General features: G+C 40.6%; 1 protein-coding gene across 1 annotated transcript in view; it reads right to left on the bottom strand.

The window, feature by feature from the left end:
• The window catches only part of LOC148047056 (vomeronasal type-2 receptor 26-like), a 48,413-nt gene extending 27,056 nt beyond the window's left edge, over positions 1-21,357 (bottom strand). Inside the window, exons 1-2 of the mRNA XM_087707710.1 lie at positions 20,785-21,357; positions 264-365 (exon numbers count right to left, since the gene is read on the bottom strand). Coding sequence (XP_087563836.1) covers positions 264-365; positions 20,785-21,357 — 675 coding nt within the window. The remainder of the gene's footprint in view (positions 1-263; positions 366-20,784) is intronic.
• Positions 21,358-26,749: the final 5,392 nt, after the last annotated feature.

Here is a 26,749-nt window from a genome sequence, read left to right on the forward strand (position 1 = left end):
ATTTCAAATTATATTCTATTAATCTCAAATCAATACATACTGTACATGACTTTATTTAAAGATGCACACATGACTTTTATATTTACTAGGATTTTTTTCATGTCAGAACACATCTATCAAATATGCCCATTGTTTGAAACATTATCTCTTGAGTGATTAGATTGACCAATCCTATTGGCATTTTGTAGCTCAAAGAGGTTGAGAAGGTTCCCTTCCTTCTGCTTTGGATTCCTTCTCATGGAATCTTTGTTGAGAGCTCATACCTGCCACGGCTGCAGTTTTGGAGCCACCAATATCTCTTTGCCCTCCTTGCTTCTCTTTCTATATTTGGAGGAATAGGCAGCATCTAAGATATGAGCCAGAGTCTGAATGAGAGTGTAAAGAAAACTGTCATTTAGGATTTGTGTCTTGCTCCTTTCTCCGTGGATCCTCACTGGAGCTTTCTGCATGCATCTTCTCCGCTCTTTGACAGAAAAGACATTCTTTGAAAAGGAACAGTGAAAATACCCATTTGGAAATTGGTGGTCTAGAAAGATTTTGGGTTCATAGGCATCATCTTTTGCGGGTTTCTTCTTCTGAAGGCGGAAGTACCAAATACTATGGTTGTATTTGTAAACCTTATGCCTTCTCACTATCATTCCCCCCACGACTGCAGTGACCCAGACTTTCCCTTCAATGGGTCCTGGAATACCTTCAACTGCTACATAGAAAGGGATAATTTGGTTCAGTTGGGATTGGCGTTCCATGAAGTTAACAAAGACATTGACTTGTCTCCACTTAGTGAGGCCATCCCTGAGTTCTGGTATAATTGTAGTTTCTGAGAACTTTGGTGCTATGACAACACAAATTCCATTCCTGACAAGCATAGGAATAAAAGTCCTCATGAAATTCTCTCCATTTTCTGAGTCTATAGCAAAGACACCAATCAAGGTCCATCTGAAATGGAGAAGCACTTGGACAATTGCTGGATACTCGATCCCTTCTCTGGGGAGCATTGGGTGGAAAAAGGGGAACTGATTTTTATCACCCAGAGCTTCTGGAACAAATACAGAACTGATCTGAAAAACCAATGAAGATTTCTGTGTCATATTTGGGGTCAGATCAAATTCAAAATATTACGCTTTAATAAACCTATCTTCATTCTTGTGAACATATTAAATAGTTAGTTATTAAGCATTAGGCCATATCCAGCTAAATAATTCAAAATGCAGAATATTGACAAGAGTGAATATAATTGAATTAAAGAAACATATAAAGCAATAAAGAATAAAAACAAAGGACATAAATCATATTTGTGTTGTCACTACTACAATTTACTGCAATCAGACTCAGGTATGCAGATCTGAACTGAAATGTTTCAATTCAGATTCAAGCTTGGCTTATAGACTGTAATGATTGGAGCTAAGGAAGATGGATAGCTATGATTTTTTTTTTAGTTTAAGCAATGCATTGAGTCATGACCTTGCTCTAAGTAAGAGAGTTTGATGATGATTGGGCCAACATCCTGTCGCAGAGAAAACTACTCCAGATAAGGAAAGTTGTGTGAAAAGTCACCTATGACTAGGATGCCATTTTTCACAGATGATAATTTTTGCGTTTGATTTACTAATATCATAGAATTATTATGAAAGTAAGAGCCAAGTCTTCTTAACATTCTACACAAACCAATTTGCCAGTAGGGTGATAATATCATATTATTAGCATACAACAAGGTGTTAGAATATGAACTTAGTGCCTTAGGCATATGTACTTCATGATCCTTCATCAGTCCTGGCAAGCCATCAATATTTAGACTGAAGAACCATGGTTGAAGTATGCACCCATTTCTTACCCCTTGGTAAATATTGATCCTATTTGTCATGGCTCCACTGAGCCCAAATCTCACTCTCAGACAAATGCTTGTCAAAAGAGTTTTGATCTGGGCGAAAAGTCCAGGTTCCAGTTTAAGGGAAATCAATTTCCTCCATAATATTTCTGTTCACTGTGTCAGATCCTGAACTGAGATCTATAAAGGCAGCAAACCATTGTTTCCCCTGACTGATACATTTTTGGGGGTTGATGGTTGAGGGCAAAATATTTGTCAATAGTGGATTGACTTTGTCTAAAGGCAGCTTGTACTTCTGCAAGGATGCACTTTTCATCCACCAACTGTCAACCCTATTCAATAAGAAACATGCATTTAATTTTGCCGCACTAACTATTAGACTAATGGGTTTTCATTAACAGGTTCCTCTTTATTCCTCTTTTATCTATTGAAACTACCATTACCATCTTCCACCCAACTGGAATATGGCAGCTATGATTTATATTTGTGAATGAACCAGTGAATAGTTGGGATATTGATTGAATAGTTCAGGTGGAAAAATCCTCATCGGGGGCTCTATTGCTCACCAAGCCCTTATGACAAATTTTATTACGGAAAGATTAGGGTAAAATATATGTTGGCTAATATGCTTGTAATTTTATTTAATAAAATGGTTAATTAATGCTTGCGACAGCTATGTATACTCAAGTTGTTTGTCAAATAGAGTTACGGTAATCCGCTGGCATTATCTTCATAAACCTAGTATTTGCTCACCATTGAAAATCTTATTATGAATAAGGAATGGATAAAATGCAAGCTTCCCATCATTGCCGCACAGTCCTTCTAACAGAAAACCCTTTGATAGGACACAGAGGATCTTAAACTTCACAGCTGTGCTGCAAATTACAGCAAAGGAATGAGGATGGTCTCATAAGAGGAAGGGACAGCTCTGAATTTGGCCCCTTCCTCACTAAGAATCCCAAAGCCAAACCATGAGTCTTACAATGGCCATGGGGAAAAGCCACACTTGAATTCCATACAGAAGCTATGAATGGATCAATTGCTCACTCATCACCACTACAAACCAGTGGTGGGTTGCAGGCAGTATGCCCCAGTACAGGCATACCAGAGCCTGCCCGGAGCACCTGATACCATTCTAGTATAGTGCTCCAGAGGGGCCATTCGCCCGCCTGCGCTCCTTAACTGTCTTTAAATTCTTCGGCCATTCTGTGCATGCACATGGCATGTACAGCGCCTGGGCAATGCTCCGCCGAGCTGCTGGAGCATCACGGAGGCTCGCAGAAGTGTCGCTGGATGGTAAGATGCATGTGCATGCTGCATGCATATGCACGCGTGCCACACACATTCATATGGAGGATGCTGGGCCCTGTTGCAACCGTACCAGTTGCTATGAGATCCGGAACCCATCACTGCCACAAACCCTCTATCAGGTAGATAACAAACATACGCACAAAGAAACAGACACACACACACACACACACACACACCTGTGAGACTTTGTAGGGACCTACTAATTCTGATATCTGGATGGAGAGGTCATTGTCAGATCCATCAAGGACAGCCAAAAGTTTATCCTTCCTTCCACAGCTGTAGTTGGGAACATTGGCTTCTCCGGTAGAGAGCATGTCCATCAAGGCATCTGAAGTGCCAATGGCGCTCAAATAGTTGTCACGGATGTTGTAGCCAAGTGTGAGATTTTGCAGCAGTTGAGAATTCTTGTTTATCACTTCAATATCAAAAACGAATTTTAGAAGTTTTTGGTAATCATCTGTGAGCCTAGCATTAAAAAAGCAATTCAAGTTATCTGTAGGAGAATGGCAAGCAGAACTAGAAGTCTTATTTCAAAAGACCCACGTCCATCCTCCCCTCACGAATCCCATTGATCCTTATCTAGTTCCAATTTAGCACTGACCATTAATTGGCTAGATTCTTGTAGATGTAGCAACAATTATCTCTTCTGTGCTTTAAACTCAGTGGATGTTCTTTGTTACTTGCACCTGGCATTATCATCATTACCATCAACAGCAACATTTTTTTAAAAAAAAATTTCTCTTTTTTTACCCTACCCCATTATACTTTAATGACAATATTCATTCAAAACAGAAGCAAGTCTATATTCAACGATTACCATTTAATTTTGTCAATGCTGAGAAGATGAGCTGGGTTCAATGGTCATAAACATATCATCAAAACATTTAAAATATTAGACAGGTTTTGTAATGTAGGAGTAAGTGACATAAAAGGAAAGAAAGCAATTGTTAAAACTGCAAATGGAGGGAATGCAACTCTATCATGCTAAATGACTTACACATGAAACTTATTTGAAGGAGTCATGTTGAAAGACATTACTTCTGATGCTGATGTTAAAGTGGTGACTATACTAACGACATGATCTCCAGGCGTATAATAGCTCCCTAGTTTATTTTGGTTGTGGTGCTCAAAACTCCGTGGGCACTTCATTCTAAGTTTCCCAGAGACTGGCTGAGATAACAGGAGCACCAGAAGCAGAATCAGGAGTGCCATAATACATTGAATTGCATCAATCCTCCTCCCATTTATCAACAAGAACAGGAACAAGAAAAAGAAAAGCCCTCTCACAGGATAGAAATGCTAGTGGTTTTCCTGATTCAGAGAGAGGTCAACCAAGCTCTACCTGGAAAGAAGAGAAAAGTACATTCAAGAGCAGAGCCCCTGCCTATCACGAATTTTGTGCCACACAGAGCATGAGACATTTGTCTTTTTCTGGTGCAAGATCTCTTCTATGTTGCTTCAGTCTGATATGTACGTCAAAGGCACTCATTGAAGAAGTCTCAATGGCTGGGCTGGGGATAATTATAGGGAAAAGCAGCGACTCCTCTGGGGACCCTGAAGTTTTCTTAAGCCTCCATGTGGAGAGAGGTAGCTAGAAAAAAGTATGTTAGTTAAAAATCACAGAGACACCCCTGGGGCCAATGTTTTGTAGTCGTTGTGGTGCTTCTTGTATGGACATGCCCAGAAAGTGGCAAGTGGAAGAAGAAAGTTCAACACTCAGGAAATTGTCTTCTGCTGTTTTTCAATGGGGTCTCTTGTCCCCAGAGACTGCTGGGGAAGGTCACTCAGAGCTATGGGTGCCTGTCTTCTAACTATAAGGATTCAATCAGTACCCTGCCTAAAAGTATCAATAGGGGACTTTTGTGGATTTTTTAAAATATTGTGTGTCCATATAGTAATCCTAAATGGCAGCTGATTGCTTTATGACTGAAGTGAAATTTTATTTCCTGTTGATTCTAGGAATATCAGTTTTGAGATGAGAGCTGACTAAGAGACAGGAAAAAGACAGCCAGTCTTTACCATTAGCTAAATAGTGGGAAAGTGGATAAATAATGAAATAATTAGTGGGAAAGTAGACAAATAGTGGGAAAGAGAGGACAGAAGTTATGTGTTTTTACACTCCCTCTATTGATTTCAATATTCACATAAAGCACTAAGATCTTCTATATTTTGAACTTTCTTAGTTTTGAAGTAAACAATGGACTGTGTGGTCTGCAGCTGAAATGGTGGTGATGCCCATAGTGTGGTGGATGTTGTGACCTGATTACTTGACATAACCATCCAAAAACTAATTTTGAAGGACCTGGTGGCCCTTCTTCTGGTTCTGTGGATGGCCTGGGTGTTGTTTTGGCCTTCCTGTTCCTGAAGTCAGTCAGATTTCAGGTGGAAATGAGTACTGTGACATCCTTGGTTGTGCTTATCAGTCACCTAAGACACAGCCTGGGCAGAGGTGGTGCTAAATGATCTCTCATGATCTAACATAGTATCCATCTGAACCAGCTTCATGGACTGGTGATTGGTCACACTGTTTTACATGTTGATGATGTCCAATTATACCTTTGGACCTCACATCAGCCAAATTAGCCTTTTGAAGTTATGCTCAATATCTAGAGTCAGCGCATGTTTGGAAAGAGCCATCTTCTTCTGATTTTCACACACACAGAAAGAACTTGGGAAAAATTCCTTCGATGCAATTCTGACAACTTTGTTGTCCAAAAGGTACAGGTGGGAACTAGAGGGACAGACATACTGGACTTAATTCTTACAAATACAGAAGAAGTGATAAAGGGAGTTGAAACTGCTGGAACCTTGGGTGACAGTGACCATGTCATACTAGAATTCAACATAGCACGAACACGAGTAATAGAAATAATTATACCAGAGTCTTAGATTTTAAAAAAGCTGATTTTAACCAATTCAGAGAGGTATTGAGAAAGATTCCGTGGATGAAAATCCTAAAGAGGAAAACAAGTCAAGAAGCTTGGGAAACTCTGAAAAATATGATCATAAAAGCCTAATCCATCACAATACCACTGAAAAAGGAAAACAAGAAATCCAAGAAGAAACCAGCATGACTGCACAAAGATCTCTCTGATAAACTGAAGGACAAAAAGGACAAGTACAACAAAGAGAAATAGGGACAAATATCATCAGATAGCCAGAATGTCAAGCCTCCAAGTAACATATCCCCCAAAATAAAATCCAAGGTATCTACCTTCTTTTCAAAGTCCATTTATTAGGCACACATTAATTTGGCAAGGGCTTGGGGTAATTCTGACACTGGACAGGATCCGGAATTACACCCAATAAAAGCAAAAGTATGTAACTTTCCTCCAAGTCACAATCTCCAATCAGTCCTCAGTCCTACAGTCCAGGGACTCCAAACTCCTCCTTCATCCAGCTGCAGGCATCTTCTCTGCTCCCACAGAAAACAAATGCCACCTAGACATAACATTCCCCCATTATCTTTGCAATCCCTTTTTCAACAGTTAGAATGTGGCTAGCCTTATTAAACCCATAATATGAATAAATTATAATATAAATATTATTATAATATAATATAAATATTATTAGATTCATTTACTTACAAATCTAAAAGCTAATTTAAAATCATACAAAGCATACAATAAAATATGACTACATTTATGCCATCTTCAGGGTCAACAGGCTTCCTCCCCTTCAAGTGAAAAGAACCTCCTGCAAAGAGACAAACATAAAGGATTAATTAAACTCTAACCTCCCCTGCCACCTCCAGGAACCCCCTTTGGCTTATGGGGATTCTTCTCATGGAAATATTTAATCAACCTATCTCCATCCACCTTCCAGCTTTTCACCCCGGTTGCATCTGAAATTGGATATCCTTTCTAATGTATGAAATACTGTGATTGCCCCCTATGCTTTCAGGAATCTAACATTCATTTAACCTCATAATGCTCATAACCCGGAATCAGTACAGGTTTCGCTGGGGTCCGATCTACTGGCTTAAGGGAAGAACTGACAGTTGGTTTTAACAAACTTCTGTGGAAAACTGGATGTATTTTCCTTAGCAGACGAGTGAGTTTAAGTTTCACTCTAACTGGATTTATTATCTTAGTAATTTCAAAAGAATCTAAGAATGTTGGCCCTAATTTCCTAGAAGGCCACTGCAGCTTCAAATATTTTGTAGAAAGGTAAACTTTATCCCTCACTCTGAACTGTGGTTGCTGGGAGTGATGTTTGTCAGCTTGTGTTTTGTTGATTTTTGCAGCTTCCGCTAAAGTGCACCGTTTTCCCAGGAACCTTTTAATGAGTTCATCCATTCACTTACTGACATGGATGAGGTCGGTTCTGTTTGGATACTCCAGCATAGGGACAAATTCCATCTCAGTGATCATCTGAAATAGAGAGTTGGTCTCGTGCTACTATGCACTGCATTGTTGTAAGTGACATCAGTGAATGGTAACAGCTCTGCCCAATTTGATTGCTGGTAATTTACATAACATCTCAAATATTGGCCATCATTGTGTTCATGCATTTCACTGCCCCGTTCATGCTCAGATAAAAACCAGAACTTAACCCTTGGGATGACCCAATCACTTTTATATACTCCTGCCAGAACCTAGCCGTGAATTGGACACCTATCTGATATAATTCTGAGCTGAGGTGGCGCAGTGGTTAAATGCAGCACTGCAGGCTACTTCAGCTGACTGCAGTTCTGCAGTTCGGCTGTTCAAATCTCACCGGCTCAGGGTTGACTCAGCCTTCCATCCTTCCAAGGTGGGTAAAATGAGGACCCGGATTGTTGTTGGGGGCAATATGCTGACTCTGTAAACCGCTTAGAGAGGGCTGAAAGCCCTATGAAGCGGTATATAAGTCTAACTGCTATTGCTAACTGCTATAATTCTGCGAGGAACCCCATGTAATCAATAGATGTGCTTAACAGTCTAACTAATTTCTTTGCTGGGGCGAGACCATTGCAGTCTAAGAATTGGGATTGTTCAGAAAAAAAGCCAACCACGGTCCATATGACTGTGTTCCTGCCATTTTTCTTTCCTTGGAATAATACAGGGGCTGCCCCACCTTGGGTTTCACTGGCTGTATGAAGCCCCTAGCCAGGTTGATGCCAATGTATTCCCACAGCTTCTTCATTTCTCGGGGGGTCATGGAATACATTTTTAGTTGTGGTAACTTGGTCCCTTCCACAAATTTTATCATGCAATTTGTGGGTCAGTGGGGGGTTAATATATTGCATTCTTCTTCGCTAAAGACCTTTTCCAAGTCTCTGTATTTCCTGGGGATCTGTGGGGTCCCAGGGTTGTTCTGATACTGCTGCTGTCACCTCCCTTTGATTGCCAGCGGTTTGCTGCCTGTTTGCCCATTCATGTGATGTGTTTGGAAACGGTTCAGGGCCGAGTGCTAATTTGAGTTTCCAATCACTGCCTTCCCAAGTAATAGTGGGACAACATTTGTCCAAACAGGCAAGGCCCAAGATGGTTGATTCTATCAATTTTGGTAATATTTTGAAGCAAAACTCAAACTCAAACTCAAATTCAAACATTTGGCAAATAAAACCTGAAACAAGTCCAGATTATTGAGGCTTTCCCTTCAAATACTATGTTCATCAATGGGACACTGAATTTGATTTAAAATAGTGATTGAGAGGGCTTTAATATGCTTCTGCCCAGCCCATTTCCATAGTTAAATAACTGCTAATTGATATTCAATGCCTGATCCTTGAAGGAATAAAAGATGATTTCTTTTTACAGTTGGTTTTCTGGGTCACTTATGAAACGTTCTCTTCATTTCATGGTGTTTCCACTTTAATCATAATCATAAGAGATCTGGAAGGAACCTTGGAGGTCTTATAGTTCAGCCCCCTGCTCAAGCAGGAGAACTTATACTATTTAACTGTCTAGTCTCTTTTTAGAAACCTCCAGGTTTAGAGCACCCACAACTTCTGAAGGCAAGCTGTTCCACTGGTTAATTGTCCTCACTGTAAGGAAGCTTCTCCTCAATTCCAGGTTGCTTCCCTCCTTGATTCGTTTCCACCCATTGTTTGTTGTCCTGTCCTCTGGTGCTTTGGAAAATAAATTGACCCCTCTTCTTTGTGGCAGCCTATCAAATATTGGAACACTGCTATCATGTCCCCTCGTAGTCCTTCTTTTCTCTGACTGTCCACAATAAGAACAATCTATACTTCTTTATGGATATTTCTCAAGGTGGCAGAGGCAACCTGCTCTTTCCTTTTGACTGTCCAAAGGAAGAGAAACGCAGCACTGTAGGGACTTAAGTCAGAGGGTGATCACTGCCCATTCCACTTGCCTAATTTCATATATCAGATCTATATTTCAGCTAGAATAAGTAGGGAAGCTTCCAGAGAAGGTGGGCTCACCCTGCCGCTCTCTAGCTAAGTCTGGATAGTAAAGCCTTAAAGATGACCTCCTGCCATTCATATAGCAGACTTCTGAAACCTTCCCATTTAGAGGCCAGCAGATCATGTAATTTATTTGGATAAGAGACCAAAGTGGTTTCTTCCCTCTTTCCTGGATCAAGTGATTCCTTTTGGGACATGTCCAGAAAGGGTGTTGAGAGATTGATGACTCAACACTAAAATCATGGAATCTCCCAAAGATCATGATGTCACCAAACAAGTGCAGAAATAACTGGGGACGGTCATCCAGATTGTTGCCACTGGAGGCGGGTATCATCTGCATCAGTGGTGGGTTGCTGCCAGTCTGCACCGGTTCTGGCAAAGTGGTTCATCACCTGACCCAGAAGTAAGTTCCGTAACGCCTGCCCTGGACCTCTCGCTCGCTCGCTCGTTCGCCCCCACCCAGCTGGAAGCTGGTCCATTGCTCGCTCCCCCTGCCCATCTGCACTATCCTAGCCCCACCCACCGCTCACTGATTGGCTGGTTCACCAATCGCCCCACCTGCCTCTAAGAACCCTATCTAAACCCACTTACCTTTTTTCCTGCTTGGCTCTCTATTGCTGCCTGCTGACTCCGAGGAGGTAAGTAAGCTTCAACTAAGCATGGGGCAGATTGGGGGCAGTGGCAGGCCATCTGGAGCAGCCTGCCACGGCCCTGAACTATAAGCAAGTCCAGTGACCTTTTGCGGCCTTGCAAGGATCCTGTGCTCACTTATAGAGCAGGGCCGCAGGGCCACCAAAAAGCATGGGCACGGGGGTGGGGGCGGGAGCTTATGTGGCTCAGCCAGCGTCTTTCACAAGTTCGGGGACCTCACAAGGCCTTTGCAAGGTCCCCGGACTTGCCCAAGATTCCATGGTGCCAAAAAGTATGGGCACCCGGGCTGGAGCTTATGCAGCACGGCTGGCATCTCTGACAAGTTCTGGGACCTTGCAAGTAGTTTGCAAGGTCCCCAGACTTACCCAAGATGCCAGGCCACCAAAAAGCAGGGGCGCAGGCATGGGGGTAATCAACAAAATTTGGTAACATCATCAGTGCTAGAAGGGAGTGGGGTTGGGGGGGAAGGAGGAGAAAGGACAAAAAGGAGAAAGAGATGGAGAAAAAGGAGGTGGGGGATAGTGGGATCCTTGCTGCGTTTTGAGCTTGGTGGTTTTCTTACAGACATTTCATTACCAAACTAGGTAACATCATCAGTGGTAGAAGGGAGTGGGGTTGGGGGGGAAGGAGGAGAAAGATAGGACAAAAAGGAAAAAGTTAACGAGAGAGAGGACTGTGGGGTCCTTTGGTGTTCTCTCAACGTGGTGGTTTAAAATTATTTTTAGGGAGTTTTTATTTATTTATTGTTTATAGAATGTTTATTACAAGAAATGTTATTCTTTTTTGCAAATGTTTTATTTGTGATGCAATATGTTGCTTTTAAGTGTATAGGTGGGTGCATAGTTTATGTGTCTCAAGGTGGCTGCTTTTCTATGGGCAGGTCAGGTTGGTGCAAGGCAGCTTTGCCAGATTTTGTGTGTTTCTGTGTGATATCCTTGGTAATTGTGAGGTGGCTGCTGGTTCTGTGAGCTTCCTGGCACTGTCCTTTATAATTTCCCACAATGCTTTGATGGTTTTTATTCCAGTGGCTTTGTCTTTCCTGTTCTTAGGGTTAGGGAAAACAACTGGTTTCATTTGCAGTCTTTTGGGGGGAAATTGTTATTTTTTGGTGTTTTCCTGGCAATGCCATAGTTTGTGTGTGTGCATGTGTAATTTCCCGCAGTTATCTACACATTAATAATGATCAAGTACTGATAATATTTCCTTATACATTTTAGTGACCTTTCCTTACATAATTGGTCTTTTCTTTCATACTTTTAGATTTCCAATTGCTTTTTCTGTTAGGTAGCAATTGATAAAAGAAATACCACATGAAAAATTATTCGAAGCCTTCTTGATTTTAACCTTCTGTAAGTAGCTCTTTTATTGTTTTGTGTACTTATTTTAATCTTATTAAAGGAGTAAGTGCATAAAATAAAAAAAATTCCTTTCTTATATCTTCTTTTTGTAGATCATCCATTGGGCCAAAGAATTCAGTGACATCGTCTTGGCCACTCACATCCGGTCACATGACCGGCAAGTCACTCCCACCCGGTCACATGGCCGGCAAGCCACCCCACCCAGTCACATGACTGCCAAGTCATTCCTACCCAGTCACATGGCCGGCAAGCCATTCCCACCCAGTCACATGGCTGGTAAGCCACTCCCTCAAAGGAGGCCACACCCACAGAGTAGGTTCCAATTTTTTTTGAAATCCACCACTGATCTGCATGTTCTTAACAATCAACTCTATTACCCTCATCAACTTTCAAGAATTAGTCATAGAGAAGAGAGAGCAGTGTTGAAAGAGATTTAGGTCTCAGTATTTATCTCAGTTTAGACCATGGATATCAAACTCACCCTGTCACATTGCCATCATGTAATGTTTCACAACATTTTTACCATTTGTGGAGCTGAGATGGGCATGGTCTGCGTGTGATGCATCTGGCCCTTGGGCTGCCAGTTTGACGCCCCTGTGTTCAACAATGGATTCCTTCCCCCACTGTTTGGGGAATCTTGTTTTCCCTGATTGCATAGAAAGTTTAATTATTCATTCATTTATTTTACCATTTGGAATATAATTTCAGTAGTCTTACAATATTATTATTATTTATTTCATAGACAGAGATCACGTTCACACAGACTAAGAATTCCATATTTATCCCACCCATTATTATTATTAATTTGTTTATTCTACTGATTGATTATTATGTTGGAATTTAATTTCATTAGTTTTGCATTCTTTGTAAGTTTTTTTTCTTGTTTTTAATAGCAATAGCAATAGCAAAAGCAGTTAGACTTATATACCGCTTCATAGGGCTTTCAGCCCTCTCTAAGCGGTTTACAGAGTCAGCATATTGCCCCCAACAACAATCTGGGTCCTCATTTTACCCACCTCGGAAGGATGGAAGGCTGAGTCAACCCTGAGCCGTTGAGATTTGAACTGCTGAACTGTAGAACTACAGTCAGCTGAAGTAGCCTGCAGTGCTGCATTTAACCACTGCGCCAAATCATTGTATTTGTCAAATTGATGCAAAGGAAGTGTATAAGCAAATAATAACTGCAATGAAAAAATAAATATCATGAATCTAAGAAACAATGTTAATGTTATTTCCCAACTTTTATCGTCAGATGTTCCTTAGTGTTCAGGTCTGGCCTCAGGATGACCATATAGCACTTGGGGATGAAGATGCAGCCCAGCAGTCCAGCACTGGAGGCTAAGATGGAGAAGATCTGAACAGCTACCATGTATTTCCCTTTGGTGCTCAGGTAGGTGGGCAGGAAGGAGACCCAGACACTGCAGAAGACCAGCATGCTGAAGGTGATCAGCTTGGCTTCATTGAAGGCCCCAGGGAGGTTCCTGGCCAGGAAAGCTACAATAAAGCAAATGGCAGCTAGGAAACACATATAGCCAAGGACGACATAAAACATGACGACAGAGCCTTCATTGCATTGAAGGATGATCTCTCCAGGCTGCGAGTGGAGGTCAGAGTCAGGGAATGGGGGTGTAACTGCTAGCCAACTGCAGCAGATGATAATTTGGACAGCAGAACAAGAAAGGATGATGGAGTTGGCCAAGCTCTTCCCCAACCATCTTCTCACTTTGTTCCCTGGTTTTGTGGCCAGGAAAGCCAACACCACTGTGATTGTTTTGGACAACACAGAAGATACAGCTACTGAGAAGACAATGCTGAACACTGTTTGTCGGAGTAGACAGGTGGCTTTCCTTGGCTGTCCAATGAAGAAAAAGGAGGACAAGAAGCAAAGCAGAAGGGAGACCAGGATGATGAAGGAAAGGTCCCGGTTGTTGGCTTTGACAATGGGAGTTTCTAGGTATTTAATGAATATGATTAAAATGAATCCTGTGGTTAAGAACAAGAGTAGGGCAAAAGAGACCAGGATGATACCCAGATGTTCTTCATAGGACAGGAAGGTTATCCTTTTTGAGATACATTGGACCCTGTTCTCAGTTGGATATTGATCATCTGGACATTTGATGCACTTTTCAGTATCTGAGAAAACAGAAAGTAATATTTCTTTTATATTTTCCCCCTCTGCATTTCAATAAATACTTTCTTTGGATGACAGAAGAGACAAGAAAGTGCCATACTAAATGGTCAATTGGAGCCTGCATATATATATAAAACATTTGTCTGACTGATTATCTTATACCTCTCTTAGGGCAGCTAAAAGTCCAGCAAAAAGACCACCCAATATATACAACTGTACCAACAACAAGCAGAAACAATAAACCCAAACTACAATTTTGTTGATGCACAACAACCCTTCACTAATGCAATCCAGAATATTCTTCTCCTACAATAACTTCACCTTATCCCATGGTGAAGAGAAGAACCAGATCTCCTGAATTTTAGAGAAGTCTGGGCCCTTTGGAATTCAAGGAGGTAGTTGATTAATACTGCAGGAAATGCAACAGAAATGTTAGGCTTCCAAGAACATGTCTTCATAAAACAAGGTAGCCTTGTTTTATGAAAGGATTTGGAACATGCCTCCTATACTTGCTCTAGTGGGACAAGCAGATAACCTCAGGGACAGGAAGTCTGACTGAGATCTTGATACTGTGCAAAATGCAGCTTTAAAGTGATTTGAATTGTACTTTGAGAAACACTATGAGCCTGTGCAGCTCACATAATAGGGTTGAATATAGTGAAAACCAATAAAATCCCTGCCATTGCAGTCTGTATCATTTGTATGTTCTAAGCAATAGCAATAGCAGTAGACTTATATACCGCTTCATAGGCCTTTCAGGCCTCTCTAAGCGGTTTACAGAGAGTCAGCATATTGCCCCCAACAATCCGGGTCCTCATTTTACCCACCTCGGAAGGATGGAAGGCTGAGTCAACCCTGAGCCGGTGAGATTTGAACCGCTGACCTGCTGATCTAGCAGTAGCCTGCAGTGCTGCTTTTAACCACTGCGCCACCTTGGCTCTAAGTACGTGATGGCGAACCTATGGCACGCGTACCGCACGCGCACCTTGGCTCTAAGTACGTGATGGCGAACCTATGGCACGCGTACCGCAGGTGGCACGCGGAGCCATTTGTCAGGTCATGCAAGGCGTTGCCCTGTCAACTGTCCAGCACGCATGTGTACACAAGACAGCTCACTTCAGCCTTATTTTGAGCCCATTTTTTGGCCTCCGGAGGCTTCCTTGAAGCCTCCAGAGTGTGAAAAACCGGCCCTATGGGGAAACCGGAAGTTCGGGAACAGACCTCCGGTTTGCTCATAGGGCCAGTTTTAGCTCCCCAGACCATTCAGGGATCTCCAGGAGTCTTTCCTGAAAGATACGGAGCGCTAAAACTGGCTCTAACGAACAACCCAAAAGTCTGTTCCTGAACTTCCGGTTTGCCCGTAGTATTGCTTGTTCGTGCTGCGGAGGCTTCAGGAAAGTTCTGGGATGAGCTGTTTTCACTCTCCCCAGGCTCCTATAAAGCCTTTGGAGCCTGGGGAGGGCAAAATAAGAACGCCAAAAATGGGGAGGAGCACTGGTTGTGCACCCATGTGCGCTGGGGTCATGCCCATATAAATATGGGTGTGTGGCACGCCTGTGCATGACCCCCTTTGCTCCCCCCACTTTTGGCATGTGAGACAAAAAAGGTTCGCCATCACTGTTCTAAGTGGTCTTCAGGAGCGGACCCATGAATAGCAACAGCAATAATTCAAACAGGAAATGAATAAGGCAGGTCAGGTAAGGGCATAAGAAGAATCTCTGTGAATGTCCCTTTAGGGATGGCTTCCACCTGCTCATCAACTGTAGCCATGAATCTAGAAGGAACCTCATATTGGGAACCACTGCCATCCAGGGGAGTGACATCCCATTCAGAGTCAGGGATGCCTTTTTACTTGTCCCTTGGGGGCCAAAAACAGAAAGACACACTAATTTGCCTGGGTTCAGTTGAAGTCGGATCCTTCCCATCCAAATCCATACAACTTCCAGATGCTCATCCAGCACAACAACAGGACCACCTGCCTGGCCACAAAGGGCATACAGATTTATTTATTTATTTGTTAACTGTATTTGTTGCCTATCTTGCTGTGGGTGTACTGTAGGCAACTTACAATAATAAAAATGGAGAAACGAACACATATATAAATGTAACAGTGGTAAAGTGTGAGAATAAGTAAGGAAACCCATTGCAAATCAATGTCTCCCACTCCCAATCCCTAAGTCCAAGACAACCACAGTGCTGTGGTTGAATCCAATATCTTGTCCTCCAGGGTTACCCACCTTCCTGAGTAGAGATGGTCCCCTCTGGGCAAGGAACACAGTCATAGCAGCAAACTGGCTCTCTTTCGCGAGTCCTCTTGACAAATCCAGGATGACAATTTTCCACACATTTGGATTGAGGCAGAGACTAAGAAGGAAAACAAGGCACACAAAAATGTGTTAGGACTCATCAAACAATGACAGATTTGGTCAACATGAGTATTAGCCAAGTTGTCTCTGAGCTTCAGTTAGGTAAATATGAAATCTCAAATAAATTCCAAATAGTTGGAAGAAACACAACTACTGACAGACTCTACATTTAGTTCTTCCCTTTTGCTTCTGGGATATCAGATTGTAAGAAAGTACCATTCTGCTTAATCAAATCTAAAGGAATGGAATTGAGAAAAGATTAAAGCGAGTGACGATTAATCACTCATGATTTTGAGTGACAACCAGTGGGTTCCTCCTTTCTATATTGACATGCATTCCTCCATTCATCCTATGGCCATGATCTTAAAGTATGATGATCTAGTGATATTCAATTTTAGAACTGAATCAAAATTTAATTAAAGAAATAAAATTTGTTCTAAAACCTTTATTATTGATTTATTAAAATAGAATAAAACTATAATGAAGAAAGAAATCTCTGACCAGTAGGATCTGAAAGATTTTTTTTCTGGGTTATATAAAATATTGCAAAACCATTCCAATTTAGGGAAATAGTTGAGATAGAAAGGAAAATTTCCTTACAAAGTAGGTAGGGCTGTCAATCGTCAAGGAGACAGCATTCATTTATTTATGTATTTATTTATTCAATGTATTTGGCTGCTATGCTAGTGAAGAAAGATCAAAGGTCACTATATGTAGAATTGTAATGAATTGAGATGGAGATGAGGTCCTGAGTACATATCCCTTAAACAGGAATTTTTAGCTACAGCGCGTGGGTCGTAATTAGGAACACTGTATTGGAATGGGATATTTCTATGTCCCAGCTAAGTATCCAAGAAAAGGTTCTTTCTCTTTTCAAATGAAGTGCCCTCTTACAATCCAAAGGAAAAGTCTAAGTAGCATTTCAAAATATATCTCATTATTTCAAATATCAGGAAGGGCTTTCTTTGGTTCAGTTCTTCAGTTTTCTGGGTCAAGGCATCTCATAACAGATCAGTCTTTAAGATTATGAATTCAGTGCCTTGGACTTCTTTCCTAAGAGCAGAAAGCCTATTGCCCTATCCCAGTGGGGTGAAAGTGATCCATGGAGAATTCTGACCATGTCTGGTCTATTTAAAAACATCACAGACTATGGACCTTCCCTTTCAGCAGACACTGTCACCAAGCAGGCCATGGTGAACCTAATGCCAAAGCTTGTTTCTCACTGGGTCCATCAAGACTTCCATCTAGTCGTTATTCATTTTGATTGAATTCATTCCAATCTTGAATTTGAATGCTGGTTTACATAATTCTTTTCTCCTTTGCTAAATGTACCCAAGAAACAAATGAATCTATCAGAACTACAATCTACAGCAATTGAGGGACTCTCACACATTTCATGAAGATCCCAGATTGCAAAGAGGATACAGAAGGGTCATGATCCATTTCTTAAAATATAGTCACTGAACATCCCATTAATCAGCCTAAAGCAGTGTTTCTTATTATAGTGTAGGAAGAACATCCATGATCAGGAGTACTGATGACTCTCAAGCCACCTGAGAAATCTATAAGGCAGGGGTGTCAAACTCAAGGCCTGTGGGCCAGATCTGGCCCACGGGGTGCTTAGATATGGCCTGCAGGGCCGCTCTAGAAACAGTGAAGGAACGACCCATAGAGCCTCTGCCAGAGAAAAAAGAGCTCATGAGAGCTGTCCGTGACCTTCTCGAGCTCTGTTTTTGCTTGTAGAGGGTTGAAGGAGGCCATTGCAGCTGGAAATGGAGATCAGGAGCCCTTTTTCACTGGCAGAGTGTTCAAGACACTACAGGCGCCCCTGACACAAGTGATGTCAAGCTGATCATGCCCACCCTGGCCCCCTGAGGTCAAACACAACCCTGATGCGGACCTCAATGAAATCAAGTTTGAACACTCCTGATATGAGGGTTCTATACTTCACACTGAATTCTCAGTGAAAGTCATCCACATTAGTAACTAGGTCTAGTCAACATAACATGGGTCCTAAGGATTTGGAAAATAGAGAAAAGACACCAGCATTTCACGAACCTTGTTACGCAACTTTAACTGTAAAAGAGCATATTTATTGATATTCAATCTCTGTCTTTCAAAACTCCCCAGTTGTGCATGGATGCAGTACTCTTTAAAAGAGTTTTGGCAAAGTTTCTCAAATATATGTTGACCAAATAAATAATTAACAAAACATGACAATTATAGAAAATATTCTCCAGCAACAGATAAGTAATTTTGTTTTGTTTATCTTGTACAATGACAATAAAGGCTATACTGTACTATAACTTGAAAAAAACAATAACCAACAGAAAATTATTCAGTCATTCAAGACAACAGTGATTCGCAGAAAGCATAAATCTCCAAAGAAGAGAATTTCCAGGCTAACGTCTATGGAGATTCTTACCCATCCCTGTCATGGCTGTCTCAAAGGTGCTTTTTCAAGAGACAACTGGACTTTCTGTTTTTTCTTTGAAGACATTTCACTTCTCATCCAAAAAGCTGAAGCAGCTTCTTGGATGAGAAGTGAAACGTTTTCAAAGAAAAAACAGAAAGTCCAGTTGCCTCTTGAAAAAGCATCTTTGGGATTTCCAGGCTAATATTTTCTCAGCTGGGAAAGACAACCAGATAAGGTTATTTACTTTATTTTAAAGCTACATTAACAGAATCTTCTTTTGGTCTACTTTATTGAAAGGTTATATTAACAAACATTTTCCAAGTCTGAAAGTACAAATCTCCCACCATCTCTTTTAAGAGCCTGAAAAATTACAGGGGGGTCCTTTTTTTTTTTACCATTATGCAACTGCAAAATTTTTCCCCAGGTGTTCATTCTGTAAGTAGCATCCCTTCCGTGGTACCCCAAGCATCATTTTCACATATCCCACTTAATAGATTGTGGGAATGCTTGTGATATAACTTAATTTCTTCAAAATATTAATAAATTATTTTCTGATGTGATGACCTTTCTAAGTGAGGATTGGATGCTATGATAGTTCAGTGGTTAAAAGCTTCCTTAAATTCTTTGATAATTTATTTGTCTACATTTTCATTAAAAGAGGTAGGTCAGATTAATAAATCATGATTTTGTTATGCAAGAGTTGCATGGAGTCTTAGACAAAACCATTTGGAATTTGTTTTAAAATCATAAGCTTGCAAACTATTTATTGTTTCCTTTAAGGAGAGATACATAAGTAAAATCCAGGGGGAAAAATATCTCATTTCTAGTTTATATTGGAGCTGACAATAAAAAAGAATCTGGGAAGACCTTTTCCAGCTGAAACTATCTCTGAGTTGGAGAAGGGAGATAAAAACTCTCTTCCAGTCACTGAAAATTTGAGCCCTGGTGGAGCAGCAGTTAGAATGCAATGTTTCAGGCAAACTATGCCCACAGCCTGGAGTTCAATCCTGACCCAGCTCAAGGTTGGGTTCAGCCTTCCATCCTTCAGAGGTATAAAATGGTTGGGGTCAGTATACAAATAATGCTGACATTGTAAACCACCCCAAGAATGCTATAAAACACTAATTTATTAGTATAGTATCGCATAGCATAGCATAGCATAGCATAGCAGAGCATAGCATAGCATAGCATAGCATAGCATAGCATAACATAACATAACATAACATAACATAACATAACATAACATAACATAACATAACATAACATAACATAACATAACATTATTTATTTATTTATCAGCATATTTACTTTATTTATTTATCAGCACAAATACAACACACAGACACACATACACATACACATACATACACACACACAAACATATTATCAGTCTAGTTGCTATAGCTATTGCTAAACATTTAACAGAAGGGCTCTAGAGATGTTCCCTGTTATTCTGGAGGGTGACACATGGGGAAAATTAACTCAATAACAAGAGAGGAGATTCTGGCTAAATGAGAGGAAAAGCATCCTAATAGGAGGAGCAGTTTTAGAGCTTAGTAAGGAAAGCAAAGAAGTTCAGTCTCCCTTTACTGGGTGCCTTAATGCAAAGCCATAGAAGACACCAGACAGAGATGCTTTAGATGGGATCACTTTAGAGAAGAATAATACAATAGCAGAGTTGGAAGGGACCTTGGAGATCTTCTAGTCCAACCCCCTGCCTAGGCAGAAAACCCTATACCGTTTCAGACAAATGGATATCCAACATCTTCTTAAAAACTTCCAATGTTAGGGCATTCACAACTTTTGGAGGCAAGCTGTTCCACTGATTAATTGTTCTCACTGTCAGGAAATTTCTCCTTAATTCTAAGTTGCTTCTATCCTTGATTAGTTTCCACCCATTGCTTCTTGTTCTACCATCAGGTGCCTTGGAAAATAGCTTGAATCCCTATTCTTTGTGGCAACCCCTGAGATATTGGAACAGTGCTATCATGTCTCTCCTAGTCCTTCTTTCTCTTAAACTAGCCATACCCAGTTCCTGCAACCGTTCTTCATATGTTTTAGTCTCCAGTCCTCTAAGAAGAGTCAGGATAGATGGTCTCAGGGATGTATGAATTTCAAATTCTATTCTATTAATCTCAAATCAATACATACTGTACATGACTTTATTTAAAGATGCACACATGACTTTTATATTTAGTAGGATTTTTTTCATGTCAGAACACATCTATCAAATATGCCCATTGTTTGAAACATTATCTCTTGAGTGATTAGATTGACCAATCCTATTGGCATTTTGTAGCTCAAAGAGGTTGAGAAGGTTCCCTTCCTTCTGCTTTGGATTCCTTCTCATGGAATCTTTGTTGAGAGCTCATACCTGCCACGGCTGCAGTTTTGGAGCCACCAATATCTCTTTGCCCTCCTTGCTTCTCTTTCTATATTTGGAGGAATAGGCAGAATCTAAGATATGAGCCAGAGTCTGAATGAGAGTGTAAAGAAAACTGTCATTTAGGATTTGTGTGTTGCTCCTTTCTCCAGGGATCCTCACTGGAGCTTTCTGCATGCATCTTCTCCGCTCTTTGACAGAAAAGACATTCTTTGAAAAGGAACAGTGAAAATACCCATTTGGAAATTGGTGGTCTAGAAAGATTTTGGGTTCATAGGCATCATCTTTTGCGGGTTTCTTCTTCTGAAGGCGGAAGTACCAAATACTATAGTTGTATTTGTAAACCTTATGCCTTCTCACTATCATTCCCCCCACGACTGCAGTGACCCAGACTTTCCCTTCAATGGGTCCTGGAATACCTTCAACTGCTACATAGAAAGGGATAATTTGGTTCAGTTGGGATTGGCGTTCCATGAAGTTAACAAAGACATTCACTTGTCTCCACTTAGTGAGGCCATCCCTGAGTTCTGGTATAATTGTAGTTTCTGAGAACTTTGGTGCCATGACAACACAAATTCCATTCCTGACAAGCATAGGAATAAAAGTCCTCATGAAATTCTCTCCATTTTCTGAGTCTATAGCAAAGACACCAATCAAGGTCCATCTGAAATGGAGAAGCACTTGGACAATTGCTGGATACTCGATCCCTTCTCTGGGGAGCATTGGGTGGAAAAAGGGGAACTGATTTTTATCACCCAGAGCTTCTGGAACAAATACAGAACTGATCTGAAAAAGCAATGAAGATTTCTGTGTCATTTTTGTGGTCAGATCAAATTCAAAATATTACCCTTTAATAAACCTGTATTCATTCTTGTGAACATATTAAAATAGTTAGTTATTAAGCATTAGGCCATATCCAGCTAAATAATTCAAAATGCAGAATATTGACAAGAGTGAATATAATTGAATTAAAGAAATATATAAAGAAATAAAGAATAAAAACAAAGGACATAAATCATATTTGTGTTGTCACTCCTACAATTTATTGCAATCAGACTCAGGTATGCAGATCTGAACTGAAATGTTTCAATTCAGATTCAAGCTTCGCTTATAGACTGTAATGATTGGAGCTAAGAAAGATGGAGAGCTATGATTTTTTTTTAGTTTAAGCAATGTAAGATACTTTGATGATGATTGGGCCAACATCCTGTCGCAGAGAAAACTATTCCAGATAAGGAAAGTTGTGTGAAAATTCACCTATGACTAGGATGCCATTTTCCAGAGATGATAATTTTGGTCTTTGATTTATTAATATCATAGAATTATTATGAAAGTAAGAGCAAAGTCTTCTTAACAATCTACACAAACCAATTTGCAAGTAGGGTGATAATATCATATTATTAGCATACAACAAGGTGTTAGAATATGAACTTAGTGCCTTAGGCATATGTACTTCATGATCCTTCATCAGTCCTGGCAAGCTATCAATATTTAGACTGAAGAACCATGGTTGAAGTATGCACCCATTTCTTACCCCTTGGTAAATATTGATCCTATTTGTCATGGCTCCACTGAGCCCAAATCTCACTCTCAGACAAATGCTTGTCAAAAGGGTTTTGATCTGGGCCAAAAGTCCAGGTTCCAGTTTAAATCAATTTCCTCCATAATATTTCTGTTCACTGTGTCAGATCCTGAACTGAGATCTATAAAGGCAGAAAACCATTGTTTCCCCTGACTGATACATTTTTGGGGGTTGATGGTTGAGGGCAAAATATTTGTCAATAGTGGATTGACTTTGTCTAAAGGCAGCTTGTACTTCTGCAAGGATGCACTTTTCATCCACCAACTGTCAACCCTATTCAATAAGAAACATGCATTTAATTTAGCCACACTATCTATTAGACTAATGGGTTTTCATTAACAGGTTCGTCTTTATTCCATTTTTTAATATTGAAACTACCATTGCCATCTTCCACCCAACTGGAATATGTCAGCTATGATTTATATTTGTGAATGAACCAGTGAATAGTTGGCATATTGACTGAATAGTTCAGGTGGAAAAATCCTCATCAGGGGCTCTGTTGCTCACCAAGCCCTTATGACAAATTTTATTATGGAAAGATTAGGGTAAAATATACGTTGGCTAATATGCTTGTAATTTTATTTAATAAAATGGTTAATTAATGCTTGTGATAGCTATGTATATTCAAGTTGTTTGTCAAATATAGTTAAGGTAATCCGCTAGCATTATCTTCATAAACCTAGCATTTGCTCACCATTGAAAATCTTATTATGAAAAAGGCATGGATAAAATGCAAGCTTCCCATCACTGCTGCACAGTCCTTCTAACAGAAAACCCTTTGATAGGACACAGAGGAACTCTTAAACTTCACAGCTGTGCTGCAAATTACAGCAAAGGAATGAGGATGGTCTCATAAGAGGAAGGGACAGCTCTGAATTTGGCCCCTTCCTCACTAAGAATCCCAAAGCCAAACCATGAGTCTTATAATGGTCATGGTGAAAAGCCACATTTGAATTACACACAGAAGCTATGAATGGATCAATTGCTCACTCATCACCACTACAAACCAATGGTGGGTTGCAGGCAGTATACCCCAGTACAGGCATACCAGAGCCTGCCCGGAGCACCTGATACCATTCTAGTATAGTGCTCCAGAGGGGCCATTCGCCCGCCTGCTCTCCTTACCTGTCTTTAAACTCTTCGGCCCTTCTGTGCATGCACATGGCATGTACAGCGCCTGGGCAATGCTCCGCCGAGCTGCTGGAGCATCACGGAGGCTCGCAGAAGTGTCGCTGGATGATAAGATGCATGCGCATGCTGCATGCACATGCATGCGTGCCACATGCATTCATATGGAGGATGCTGGGTCCTGTTGCAACCGTACCAGTTGCTATGAGATCCAGAACCCATCACTGCCACAAACCCTCTATCAGGTAGATAACAAACATACAAACACAGACACGCACACACACCTGTGGGACTTTGTAGGGACCTACTAATTCTGATATCTGGATGGAGAGGTCATTGTCAGATCCATCAATGACAGCCAAAAGTTTATCCTCCCTTCCACAGCTGTAGTTGGGAACATTGGCTTCTCCGGTAGACAGCATATCCATCAAGGCATCTGAAGTGCCAATGGCGCTCAAATAGTTGTCACGGATGTTGTAGCCAAGTGTGAGATTTTGCAGCAGTTGAGAATTCTTGTTTATCACTTCAATATCAAAAACGAATTTTAGAAGTTTTTGGTAATCATCTGTGAGCCTAGCATTAAAAAAGCGATTCAAGTTATCTGTAGGAGAATGGCAAGCAGAACTAGAAGTCTTATTTCAAAAGACCCACGTCCATCCTCCCCTCACGAATCCCATTGATCCTTATCTAGTTCCAATTTAGCACTGATCATTAATTGACTAGATTCTTGTAGATGTAGCAACAATGATCTCTTCTGTGCTTTAAACTCAATGGATTTCTTTGTTACTTGCATTATCATCATTACCATCAACAGCAACATTTTTTTTAAAAAAATATTTCTCTTTTTTTACCCTACCCCATTATACTTTAATGACAATATTCATTCAAAACAGAAGCAAGTCTATATTCACCAATTACCATTTAATTTTGTCAATGCTGAGAAGATGGGCTGGGTTCAATGGTCATAAACATATCATCAAAACATTTAAAATATTAGACAGGTTTTGTAATGTAGGAGTAAGTGACATAAAAGGAAAGAAAGCAATTGTTAAAACTGCAAATGGAGGGAATGCAACTCTATCATGCTAAATGACTTACACATGAAACTTATTTGAAGGAGTCATGTTGAAAGACATTACTTCTGATGCTGATGATAAAGTGGTGACTATAATAACGACATGATCTCCAGGCTTATAATAGCTCCCTAGTTTATTTTGGTTGTGGTGCTCAAAACTCCGTGGGCACTTCACTCTAAGTTTCCCAGAGACTGACTGGGATACCAGCAGCACCAGAGGCAGAATCAGGAGTGCCATAATTCATGGAGTTGCATCAATCCTCTTCCCATTTATCAACAAGAACAGGAACAAGAACAAGAAAAGCACTCTCACAGGATAGAAATGCCAGTGATTTTCCTGATTCAGACAGAGGTCAACCAAGCTCTACCTGGAAAGAAGAGAAAAGTACATTCAAGAGCAGAGCCCCTGCCAATCACAAATTTCGTGCCACACAGAACATGAGATATTTGTATTTTTCTGGTGCAAGATCTCTTCTATGTGGCTTCAGTCTGATATCTACATCAAAGGCACTCATTGAATAAGTCTCAATGGCTGGGCTGGGGATAATTATAGGGAAAAGGAGTGACTGCTCTGGGGACTCTGAAATTTTCCCAAGGCACCATGTGGAGATAGGTAGCTAGAAAAAAAGTATGTTAGTTAAAAATCACAGAGACTCCCCTGGGGCCAATGTTCTGTAGTCGTTGTGGTGCTTCTTGTCAGGACATGTCCCGAAAGTGGAAAGTGGAAGAAGAAAGTTCAACACTCAGGAAATTGTCTTCTGCTTTTTTTCAAATGTGATCTCTTGTCCCCAGAGACTGCTGGGGAAAGTCACTCAGAGCTATGCGGTTTGGTGCCACTCTAGGTTAGTGACACTTAACTCTAGCAGTGCCTGTCTTCTAACGATAAGGATTCAATCAGTACCCCGCCTAAAAGTAGGAGTAGGGCACTTTTGTGTATTTTTTTAAATATTGTGTGTCCGTATAGTAATCCTAAATGGGAGCTGATTGCTTTATGAGTGAAGTGAAATTTTATTTCCTGTTGATTCTAGGAATATCAGTTTTGAGATGAGAGCTGACTAAGAGACAGGAAAAAGACAACCAGTATTTACTATTAGCTAAATAGTGGTAAAGTGGATAAATAATGAACTAAATAGTGGGAAAGTAGACAAATAGTGGGAAAGAGAGGACAGAGGTTGTCTTTTTACACTCGCTCTATTGCCTTTCCATATTCACATAAGAGACTAAGATCTTTTTATATTTTGAAGTTTCTTAGTTTTGTAGTAAACCACGGACTGTGTGTTCTGCAGCTGAAATGGTGGTGATGCCCACAGTGTGGTGGATGTTACAACGTGATTACTTGCCATAACCATCCAAAAACTAATTTTGAAGCACATGGTGGCCTTTCTTCTGGGTGTGTAAATGGCCTGAGTGTTGCTTTGACCTTCGTCTCCCTGATGTCAGTCAGATTTCAGGTAGAAATGAGTACTGTGACATCCTTGGTTGTGCTTATCAGTCACCTAAGACACAGTTTGGGCAGAGGTGGTGCCTCCGTCCTTGTGCTAAATGATCTCTCATGATCTATCATAATATCCATCTGAACCAGCTTCATGGACTGGTGATTGGTGACACTGTTTTACATGTTGATGATGTCCAGTTATACCTTTGGACCTCACATCAGCCAAATTAGCCTTTTGAAGTTCTGCTCAATATCTAGAGGCAGTGCTGGTTTGGGAAGAGCCACCTTCTTCTGATTTTAACACACTCAGAAAGAACTTGGGAAAAATTCCTTGGATGCAAACCTTACAACTTGGTTGTCCAAAAGGTACAGGAGGGAACTAGAGGGACAGAGATACTGGACTTAATTCTTACAAACACAAAAGAAGTTTTAGAGGGAGTTGAAACTGCAGGAACCTTGGGTGACAGTGACCATGTCATGTTAGAATTCAACATAGCACAAAGACAAGTAATAGAACATCATGATACCAGAGTCTTAAATTTTAAAAGAGCTGATTTTAACCAATTCAGAGAGGTCTTGAGAAAGATTCCTTGCATGAAAATCCTAAAGAGGAAAAGAACTCAAGAAGCTTGGGAAACTCTGAAAAATATGATCATAAAAGCCCAATCCATCACAATACCACTGAAAAAGAAAAACAAGAAATCCAAGAGGAAACCAGCATGGCTGCACAAAGATC

This window comes from Thamnophis sirtalis, unplaced genomic scaffold, assembly GCF_051295495.1.
Source record: "Thamnophis sirtalis isolate CommonGarterSnake01/CBP01778 unplaced genomic scaffold, rThaSir2_p1.2 scaffold_3, whole genome shotgun sequence".
Classification (NCBI taxonomy): domain Eukaryota; kingdom Metazoa; phylum Chordata; class Lepidosauria; order Squamata; family Natricidae; genus Thamnophis; species Thamnophis sirtalis.